At 54.5% G+C, this 11,230-nt stretch overlaps 1 protein-coding gene across 1 annotated transcript; it reads right to left on the minus strand.

Annotated features, from left to right (window-relative positions):
- Positions 1-468: 468 nt before the first annotated feature.
- Positions 469-3,303, minus strand: LOC119158237 (transmembrane protein 45B-like). The gene is made up of 5 exons (XM_037409932.1): positions 3,105-3,303; positions 2,620-2,832; positions 1,806-1,990; positions 1,002-1,147; positions 469-713 (listed from the first exon to the last, which is right to left on the minus strand). Exons 1-5 carry the CDS (start codon positions 3,289-3,291, stop codon positions 584-586), a joined length of 861 nt encoding a protein of 286 aa, XP_037265829.1. The 5' UTR covers positions 3,292-3,303; the 3' UTR covers positions 469-583.
- Between the last annotated feature and the right edge of the window lie 7,927 nt (positions 3,304-11,230).

Below are 11,230 nucleotides of genomic sequence, written 5' to 3' on the forward strand. Positions count from 1 at the left end.
TTGGCCACATTAATTCACACGCAGTCCCATCCTTCTGGCACTTCACCCACCCCCCAAACCGTTTCGAGGCCAGACATCACCTTAACCGTGCCTTCCATCTCAAGGCATCTTTTTCAAGAGATGCACGGAGGCGGTTCGTTAAAGTACTTTATTGGTGATCACATGTACTCTGTGCGCGTTAAGCTTTGTACAAACCCCCCCTCCATCACCACCAGAGCGAGCGGCAGCCACCAGGAGCTTTGAACGCTGGTTTGCCTCCCTTCTGCAGAAGCAGAAGTAAAAGCATGTAAAAAAAAAATAAATAGCCAAATTGGCCACACCAGTTGGGCTCCAGCAGTAAACCAGTCCTGCGGCACAGAAAATTAAAAACTCGCTCCCAGACGAGCCTGGTTTGCTCTTGCTGCCACCAAAGGAATGCACGGGAAAGGCTCTGCATCTCCTGCCATGCTCCGCCTTCGGGGTCCTGCCTCCCGCTTCTGATGCTCTGCCATCAAGTGCCACTGTAGTTTATCAAGACTAATTAAAAATGTCATCTCAAGAGCTCTAAGCCAGCGGGGAAGATGTTTCCATGCCCGTCTCTGCCTCACTTGTCATCCGAGCCGCTCTCGGGCAGCAGGGCGCCGCCGGAGCTCTTGTTGCCTTTGCGGATGCACATGCCGCAGTCCAGCTCCACGTCGATGTCCCCGAATTTCAGCTGGCAGGACTCGTTACAGCTGCAGGAGGGACAGTGACACCAGTCAGGTATCTGTGGGCAGCAAGAGCCGTCGGCTCGCCCCAGCCCGCTGGGGAAGGCTGCGAAGGACCATCTGCTCTGCAGCAGCATTGGCCCATCCTTTCCAGCCAAGCCACAGACTGGTCCGTGCTTGGATGTGCATCAACACCCACTTTTCTTATCCCAGCACTGGTGGCTGGATTCCCCTGAGCAGTATTAGGTCTGGGTATTGTTCTTGGCCATCCCAGCACTGTGCTGGGACCCCCCTGGTCCCCTCTCCCCCACGTACCAGCGAGACGCAGCAGAGTTTGCTGCCAGGACAGCGAGGGCGCCAGCGTAGTGCCAGCAGAAGCACATGGTGAGGAATGTCAGGTTGCTGCGGTCGGTCTGGTCCCAGCCCGGTCCTCCCCACGGAGGGGACAGCACAAACCCAATCTGGTCACAGACGGAAGAGACGTTGGGCATCAGCGTGTGCCAGGCTTTAGTACATCCCTTTTCCTCCTGATCCCCACCAAGCTGTTGCAGCTGACCATGGACTCGAGGCACAATAATCCCAAGTAACACCTGGACCGCTGCCCTCAGCACCCCCAGGCACGCTTGTCCCCCCTGACTGACACAGGGGTGCGCCTCAGGAGGAGAGGGATGCTCTGCATCTGGATGCTCGCAACGCAGCCCGGCATCCCCAGAGAAGGACAACGACCCAAAGGCTGCATTGCCAGCCTGTGCATTTCTCCCTAGACCCAAAACTGGGTGACTGTGTCAGAGGTTTGCAGATATTTTCAGCTATTTGGAACACATAGAGGCAGAAATTAGATTTAATAAAAAGAACAAAACCTCATGATTGTAGTTTCCCACCCTGGTGGGGTCTAATTTCCAATTAGCATGCAGGGTTGCCCCTGCTGCACACATGACACGCGTGTAATCTCCGTGATGGCACTCTGCCTCCTTTCCTCCTCTTATTTACCAAAATATTTCAACCAGCCTGCAAGTCTGACTCCAACAGATGCGCTGTAACAGGCAGAGCAGCCCCCTCCCCGTGCCTCCCTCAGCGTGAAGCCCCCCGCTCAGAGGGGAGCGCTGGATACGCACTGACCTGCCAAAGCCAAGAGCCCTGGAGAAGGAAGGAGCTGGTCCTGAAGGTCTGCAGGATGATGTGGTCTCGGAGGAACACCTCTAGGAGGGCACAGAGGGCTCCAGCAAAGATAGCCATGGCCAGCAGGGAATGGACGTGCTGGTCCAGCGCAGCATCGCTGTAGTCACGGAAACAGAAGAGCAAACCTGCCGAGATTCACACGGCATTAGAAAAGGATGCTTTGGGATTTGTTTTCTGGAGGGGAAAAAAAAAAAATATCTGAAAAATCAGACTGTGCTCCAGGTCTTGCTGTGATCTGCCTGGTGGGAAGAGCCAGGCAGCAAACAGGCTCCTGCCATCATCTCCCTCGGCAGTGCCGGGGTCTGCTCTGCCCACAGATCTGTGGGGCTCCCCGTGCCCACAGGACCATAGGGCCATCAGGAGGAGCACGGCGATGGGGACCTTCAGCTCAGAAGATGGCAGTGACTTTTGTATCAGGGTTCATCCCTCTCTGCATCCAACCGAGGTGGGGGGACACCACCTTTCTGCAATTCCAGAGCACGCCAGCTGCTTACCACCAGGAGCAGCACACATCCCTGGGTCCTCGTGCACACCCCATGAACTTGGGGGATCCAGCCCTGGCCAGATTCATGTTTGGAGAGAAACGGGGAAGGGGCAACTTTGGCATGCAGCCAGCACCACCACATACCTGCACACCCCACAGCCCTGGCCGCCTGCTCAGAGCCTCGAAAAACCGGGGGCTTTGGAGCTGTTGCACACCCGTGACCCTTGCAGCACCTCCCCCACCCCGTACCCCCCACTGCGGGCGATTCACCTTCGATGAACAGAGCCACGGCCAGCGAGAGCCGATCCAAGCCCAGCGGCAACTTGAGCGGGGAGTGCGAGACAACGTCCACGATGCCGGAGAGGAGGAAGAAGAGGTAGATGGTGGTGTAGTGCCAGTGGGTGAGGTCTGTCCAGCTGTGCGTCGTGGAGCTGTACAGCTGCAGGTGGGGGCCAGCGGGAACAAACTGCTCGGCCAGTATCCCTGGGCAGAGAGCAGAGAAGTCACCTTTTTTTTCTCCTTTTACACAGGGAAAAGAACAAGCTCGCAGAAAACTTTTCTTTGCAATGATGAACACGCAGCGGTATTTGCCCAGAACGGTAGTAAGGTCCCATCACGGAGCATTCCACGAGCACGTCCCCAAGCCCCCCCACACCAGCCGCAGCTGTTTCCCACTACAAACGGCCCCAGTCTCGTGGCAGAGCGTGGCTGCAATGCCAGCAGGTATCAGGGCAGAGATCATCATCACCTCTTACCTGCTAGAGCAAAGAAAGCTTTGACCGCCCCTTCAAAGACTTCCACACGCCGGACCCCATAGCTTGGCTGGCTCTCGGCACTGCCTCTCTGCCTGAGATACTTCAAGGGGTATCGCACAGACCACCAGAGACCAAAAATGAGGAAGAAGGTGCCCCGGAGGGCGCTGCCAAGGAAACTCGTTGGCATCGGGCTTGCTTGCTGGACCTGCAAGGACAAACAGTGCCTGAGGACCGACCCAAAGCAACCCCAAGAGAGATATCGGGCTGCTCACTTGCTCAGCATCCCCAGGGATCTGCATCCCGACAGAGCGGGTGTGTGTGGCTCTGCCATCAGCTGCAAACAGGTCATACCAGGGATGTGATGTCACCAAGAAGAAGCTGCCACTGCGCACCACTGTATATATGCATATATTTGTGTGTGTTTATGTATATATATGTGTATGTGGTTGGATGCACATAATCGGCAGGACTTCATCGTACCAGAGAAAAATACATTAACACCCAAGAAAGCACAACAGCTACACGCTATTAGAAGAGGAACCATAACAAAGTTTTTGCTAATAAAAAAGCAACATGACAATTATTTCCTTAGAACATAAACTGCCTCCAAACTAGATAATTACCAGGGCGGTGAATTCAGCAGCTCCAGCAAGCTAAGGCTTTGCAGGGTGCTACTGGAGGAGGCAACCCAAGCACCATTACCATTTCCAACAGAAGCCTCACGCATATCCCACACAACCTTCGTGTCGCACACCAGCGGTGATTTAACACCAGGGAAAGAGTTTGCACCTCCAATAGGAAGAGCTGGAAGAATAAAGGCATGAAAATTGCCTTCCACTAAGCTCGACCAACGTACTGGTACCACTGAGTACCGGCACCACTGAGTACCGGCAGGGATGCAGAGGAGCAAAGGCACGGCAGCGTGACCGGCGAAGTTATAGCCTGCAAACTATTCAAGCCCATACTCAAATTGTTGAAAAAAATCCCAGAGCAGCAAGCACAGAAGGGAGTAAGTAACTATCTAAACGCTTATCGCAATGAGCTTTTGATATTACCTTAGGATGGTCTCGTTCCCTCCAGCAAGACCTCTCTCCTTGCTCTCTGTACGCATCTACCACCTAAGGAGGTCTCACTCTCAGCCTCCCCACGGGCTTCCCGGTCCTTTTCTACAGGTCGGATGTGCAGGGAAGAAGGCATTACTCACCCCTAAGCCGCCACACCGGCCTGCCCTTGCATCACAAATCACATCCTCGCCGTGTTTATAAATACCAAAGTGAATTGCAGAGGCTGGATGAACAACTCCAGCACGTTCTCCGAGTCCTCCCACACTAGAAAGTAATTAGGCACTGCAAAAGAAGGGTAGGATGTGGCGTGGCAAGTGCCCTAGGTGGGGGAGAGCTCTGCAAGACGTCCCCAGTCGGGTTTTGCAGAGCTGGAGTTGGTCAAACTGGCTCAGCCCTGCGTGGGCGAGCGCGGTGTTTGGGTGTAGAGACTGTTGTCATCCGTTGCACCTCCGGACACAGGTGACCTGGGAAAGGCTCAGAACTGTTTGCACCGTGTTCAGGTTTCCTTTCAGGAGGGAAGTTACTAAACAGCCTTTCAGGTAGACGAGCAACACCCCATGCCAGGAGCTGGTTTGGGGATCGGCGATGGCTTCCTGCTCTAATTCAGATGCCTTCGTTACGCAGAGACTGCTCAAGTCCCATATCTTTCCTGATTACAGCCTGGACACCCAGTCCAGGGCACACATCTTCCCTGCACAGATGCCTACATGCTAAAGCGACTGAACCCAAACAGCAGCTTTTAAGCAGCGCACAACTGCACAATATATAACCAAATTTTCCCTTTGTCCTACAGGGACCGTGACTGCAAGGGCAACAGCCTGAAGCTGGAGTCAGGAGCGTACCCTGGTTAAGATACATAGCAGGAACATTAATTTGACATGCTTAATTGGAGGAGAGCAGAGAAGTCCCAGTGCCCGGACATCAGAAATGACACGTCCCACCTGCAGCTCCAGAGGCTGCTCCAAGCCACACCGGCATCCAGCTTTAGGCCAGGGATTTATCCCTCCACATCCCCCCTTTACCTTAGTTACCAGCAGACCCAAACCACTCTGTTTCAGAGCTGTTCATGGGATCTTCTACTCCAACCATCCCTCTCCTCAGCGGAGCGGCCTTGCTCTGCTTTACAGGGCCAGGGACCATTTTGCTTTGCAGCCTCTCAGCAGCCCCCTCCAGCAAGGCTTTCAGTAGGTGCCACAAGCCCTCTTTGCCTCCCACCACCTGGGCACAGCCCTGGGGCAGCCACCACATATTCTGGAGCATCTCTCACTTAGAGATGTCCCAAACCCATCCCTCTGGTCAAGCAGAAGCTTGCACATCGCCCACTCAAAAAAAAAAAAACAACCCCAACCTTCTTTTCTACAACAGCCACGATTTTGCAGAGAAAGCAGACACGTTTCCAAGCAACAGTCCACTTGCACATCTCACATCTTGGAGGTGCAGAAAAACAACCCCCCACCACCCACGCAGCCCCTCGACCAGCCCACCGAGCCCCAACCTGACACCTCCCACCCACCGGCTTCCCCCGGCCCCGGTGTTTGAGTCCACGCTCACATAAACGCTGATTGAGCTCCGAGGGAGCCACAGCCGGGGAAGAGGAGAAGCACCCAGGTTATTTATTTTTCCTGTGAGCTAGTTTGTCTGCCAGAGGACTTGAAATATGGCTGCAGTCAGAAGTTATTACCTGAGCTGCCCTTCTCCCTCCGCAGCTTCCAGGCTGCGATGCTTTTGCTTAATGGCCATACGGGAGCTGCCTGCTCTCCTTATGGTGCCTCGCGCTGACTGCTCGCTGCCTCCCTGGGCTCGGCTCCAGAAGGACGGCATTTCTGCCCCATTTCCAAGCTCTCCCTGTGGAGCCAATGCAGCTCCAGGTCCATCGCCATCAGTGATTTTGGCCCCACGTGGGGACTTGCTCGAGCTGACGCAGGGGGGATCGATGCTGCTAGGAGGATGCTGTCCCTGTGGGCACGTGAGCAGCCCCTACAAGCACCCACGGGTGCAAGCACCAAGCCTGACAGGCAGCATCCTAGGACAGCCAACTTGCAGGCAGAGGGCAAGCTCAGTGCCTGGCCATGGAGAGTCTTCTCTTTGTGGATCCTCCTCCATCCTTGCTACCCAGGCACATCTCTCTTGTGCCGACAGCCCTCACCCAATGGAAGAGGCACAAGCTCCTTCTGCTGATCCTCTGCCACAATACCGCCCCAAAACATGATAACCCCCACAAAAAAGGGCTAAAGCCACGGACTGCCAGCAAACTGTCTTCATCAGCCTCATCGGTGGCATCACCACACTAAACCTTTGCCTTGCAGAAACGGACTCTCCCCACATCCCTTCTTCCCAAGTTCAGGCAGCCACCTCCATCCCATGGCACAGCTGCTCGCCAACATATTTCTCTCTACGGGTAAAAGAATTTACCTGTGACTCCTGCCTGTCCTTCTCCCACTCCAGATGTGGCAGTGAGGAGCGGTTATTACTCAGAAGAGGCAGATAAAGGGAGAAGCCACCAAGGGGAGGTGGCCCTCAGACAGGATGTTTAGAGCCGAACATCCTGCAGGCCAGTTCAAAGCACGCTGAGTCAACTGGCTTTCACAACGTGGAACACCTCGTGTCTGCTATTAATAACAAAAAAAAAAAAAAAAAAAAAAAAAAAGGCTTCTGGAGTTTGCCACAAAAATCAGGATGAGCAGCCAATTCCCGTTCCCATGGCAACCACGTATATTCAGTTGTTATGCTGGGTTTTTTTGGATGTCTGGGGAAGGAGCCAAGAAAAGATAAGGCTGCAGCATCTCCCAGCATGGCCAGGTTCTGCTGGAGGGGCTCTGAAGTCTCACAGCTGGGCTACCAGGTACACCATAACTCTTTTAGGGGGATCTGACCTTATAAAAGGTGCCTGTAGACAGCAGGTTTTCGGGCCAGGAGCTCCAAACCGGAGCAGAGCCCTTGTGAGCTCCATCTCCCAGCCCACAGCAGCCAAGAGGAGGGTCCGACAGCCCTCTCTCCCCCCAGAGATGGGCTGGCAGGACACAGCAGCCTGTTTCCATTCCTTTTTACTTACCTGATACTCAACAGTGCCCAACGCCAAGCCCCCACCAACACAAGCCACTACCCATCCGCTGCACATCACATCACCGGTGGCTGCACGCCCAGCCGTAGCACCTCGCTGGCTGCAGAGATGAGCAACACAAGTGCCTCGAGGCAACTAAATACCACGGGCCACCCCAGCATCCCCACCTCCCTCCAAAGCACTGAGCTGATGGTGAAGAAACCGTGCTGCTCCGGCGCGCTGCCGAGCCTCCCACCACCCGAGGAGTGACCGCAGCCGCTAGTGACCGCTCAGCTCCCAACCCAGCATTTCTCCGGATTGCAACCCTGCACATAACTCCTCGCGCACCTGAAAAAAACCCAACCAAACGAACCCTGAGCGAGACTGCAGGGTAAGCCATGCCCAGCCCTGCCAAGAGCCACACGTGAGCCATCGCTCCAGGGAAGCCCCATGGCTGGAATAGCACAGAAGCAAACCAGCCTGCACAACCCTCCGCAGGGTGATGGGCTGCCCTCCGGCACGGCTGTAAAAGCCACCAAGCCATAGCCAGGAGCTCTTTCCTACCCATTATCTCCCTATCAGGGGCAGCAAGTAGGTGGAAGGAAAACAAGAAGCTGGCGGTGGTGCTGGCATGCAGCCGTGCCGTGCGCCCGTGGCTGCTTGACTCCGACGGTGCTCGGGGAGCAAGACACGTTGCAAAGGGCTGAGCACACGTGCCAAAGGGTCCTGCAGCACGGGGGGAGCCCACAGCAGCCGAGGGGCTTCTACAAACACACGCAGCTTCACCCAAGCTGAAGCTTCAGCAGCTTGCTGGCACACTGAGCCCAAGCACAGAGAGCAAAGCAGCCCCCGTAGGAGCTCCATCCTTAGAGTCCCACCCCTAAAACCAATACAGCCAGAGAAAGCCTACCTTTCTCACTGGAAAAAAAGCAGCAGCACCGCTGGGGACCTCTGTGCAGCTCAGCATCCCCTCCTGCAGCCACCCAGCCCTACAGACCCCAAGGGGCAGCTGAGCACAAAGCCACTGCCCACCCAGGATGAGTCAAGTCCTTGGAGAAAGGGGGGAAATGCAAGCTGGGAGGGCAGCAGCTGGAGGGAGAGGGGGGGAACGAGGCCCAGCTGAAAACCATCTGCTGAGGGGCTGAAGGTGCCTTTTGCCACGGAGTTTGAAGGGCCAGCAAAGAGCGAAGCCCACAGAGGAAGGTTCCTATGAAAAGGGTGGCTTGTGTTAAAGTACCTGCAGTTCAGACAGTGCAAAGAGTCATACAGACATGGAGCGGCTGGGGAGAGGGGTTTTCTAGACTTTCAAACGCTCCCCGTGGTAAACATGAGGCTGAAACTGTGAGCAGTGGTTGGGAAGAGCAGCCGGAGGAGAGGGTATGCGGAGGAAGGATGGCAAACCCCCTCCGAGTCACGGAGCGGGTCGCTCGCGCACTGTGCCTGTGAAAATCGCTGCGGGCATGGACGGATGCAAGTCCATTACAGTTCCTTAGCTGCAAACTGCTGAGGCATGGAGGAGTATTATGGGATTGTACCAGCATGTGCCTACCCTCCTCTTCCTCCCTGGGAGAGACCGGGGGAGGCAGATCTGTGGCCCCCCCCCCCCCCCCCCCCCCCCCTAATATTTGCAAGCCTAAGCCGGAGCTGAATTCGATTCTGTTTTTTTTCTTTTACTTTTTTTCTCAGCTGTAACTGCAACATCCTCTCCCTGAAGGTTCATCATCAGCCTCGGTGCTAATGAAAAAATGTGATAATGTTTGCCTGCTTCCTGGGGGTGGTGGGAGGCACAATCTAATTAAAGGTTTGCCACCAGCTCGAGTGCTGCAGATGGATGGTTGTTCGGGAAGTGCAAAGTATTATTATTATTATTATGACGAATGCTAACACCAGCTTTCATAAACAGGCAACAGAGGAGGTGAAGCAGGTGGTAAAAGCATAGGCAGGGCTTGTTCTGCTGCCTACACCATCGTTTCAGCCTTACATAAACGTGGCCGTAAAGGCTGGCAGCGGGAGATGCTATCTCTGCCTGAGAAATGAGTGGCTCGTGGACGGGCTGTGCTGGGGTTCCTGACCAAGGGCTTGGCTTTCCAGCTGGAGGAAAAGCCGGCTGCCGAGATATGTGGCTGCTTTGGGGGGGTCTTGCCCGGGTCCCTTTCTAAGGGCAGGTTAGATATTGCTGTCGGGAGGATCGGCAGCTCCCTGCTGCCTCGGACAAGCAGGTCACTTGCGTGACAACCATCCAAGAACATCAAGCTGCAGTTACACAAGACAACACCCACCCTGAGACATCTCCCAGGGCATCACAGCCCTTTTAAAGCTGTGGATATGGCTACAAATACACAGCTGTACCCACCCCCGGGCCACTCCAGCTGCGGGGCCAGGGGGTCCCGTACAAACGCACTAGGCCGGTAACTCAGTTTATATGGTGAAAAACACGATCCAGGACAAGTGGGTGATATTAAGGTTGTGTTAAAAGCAATAGTCCCTTTAGGACTGCGCTGGTGTGCCTATCGTGTAAGAAATAAACATGAGGATGGCTTGTGGTTGCACCTCGTGATGTGATAAACCATCCCTGGACCGCTCTGTGCGCCCAGCATCCTTCCTGCCCTTGGCTGGGTACCTAAGCTCTTTACAAATGTGGGTTTTAGCTGAAATGAAAACCCTTAATTCTCATCCCCAAATGACCACCACCTGTATTTTCCGACATAATCACAGGCTGTATCTCTCCTCCTTCACTGACCTTCATACCTCGGGAAAGAATGTGCTCCAGAGTTGGAAAACAAATTAATGAGCGCTATACTGACAGTCCTGGGATGTTTGTAGGAGCCGGGAGTTAATGAGGCAGACAGAAACTATTCCAGACACCGGGTGCTACAGAGGGGAAAAGTATTTTGTGGCCAAACAGTCATAAGGGACAAAGAAAACCTGGGGTGAAAGGGGACAACAAGATCAAGGGGGGCAAAGAGAGCCGAGAAGAATTAAATAAACCCTCTCCCACCTTCGAAAGCAAGGAGTGCTTTAAAAAACCAAGATCAGCTTTCAGCCGCATGTCCTCGGGTGGAAATAGCCCCTGATTTTTGGGGGTAGCCAGGAGGAGGGTGGCTGCAAGGTGACTGGGACCTCGGCCAGCCTGGGCTACGCGCCTGCGCCCAGCCCCAGCTCTGCCATCTGCTGCTGCCCTCACGCGGCTCTTTAACGCTGATTATGGGATGTTTGGGCTGTTTTCTGACAGCAAATCGTTCAGAGGGGACCAGAAATAATTCAGAGTGCCACGGAAAGCCTTTCCGCTCTTCGATCGGGCTGATTTCTGTCCGGCAGCACTCTCGGTGGCTGGGTTTGTCACCTTGCAAATGGGTTTTCTCTGCACGCTCCGAGGCGGCACCCTGCAAAACGCTCGGCCCAGCATCGCGGCGGCGAGAGGAATCGGTGCAGTTCAGCAAAACTTGGTGGAAAAAAAAGTATCTGCAAAACGCTCGTCGTGGTCAGCGGTTACAACTCACGAGACTTCATGGCACGGCCTTTATCAGGTGGATTTGTGGAGACGTATGGCTCTGCTGCTTAATCCTCTGCACGCCGAGCCTGTGTGCACCTCCCGACATCCAGCCGTGCAAAATAAACCGGCTCAGTGGTGGATAGATAGGAAAGCTGGCATTCAAAGAAAGCTAGTTAGCCCTTACAGCGCTGTTAATAAGCAATAAAATCCCTGCTGCAGCCCCCTTAGTCTGCAACAGGCTCTTTGCACAAGGGGAGAGGGTGTTCAAGGACGAGCTTTGCCTTTCCTGGGGGTAAGCGTGGGGTTGCGAGCGCTTGGACCTGCCAGTAGCTGCTTTTCTGTTCCATCACGAGCATGAGCACAAACCCAGCTGCCATCCATCCCCCCACCGTTACGCAGCAGTGAGAAGACTTCACTGCAGAGCATCCTTCCAGCCCCAGGGTTCGAGACATGAAGAGTTGCAATTCCGTTTGCGCTGGTGTTTATTTTTTATATATGAATATAGATACAGATTTTTTAATCCCTATAC

This window comes from Falco rusticolus, chromosome 16, assembly GCF_015220075.1.
Source record: "Falco rusticolus isolate bFalRus1 chromosome 16, bFalRus1.pri, whole genome shotgun sequence".
NCBI lineage: Eukaryota > Metazoa > Chordata > Aves > Falconiformes > Falconidae > Falco > Falco rusticolus.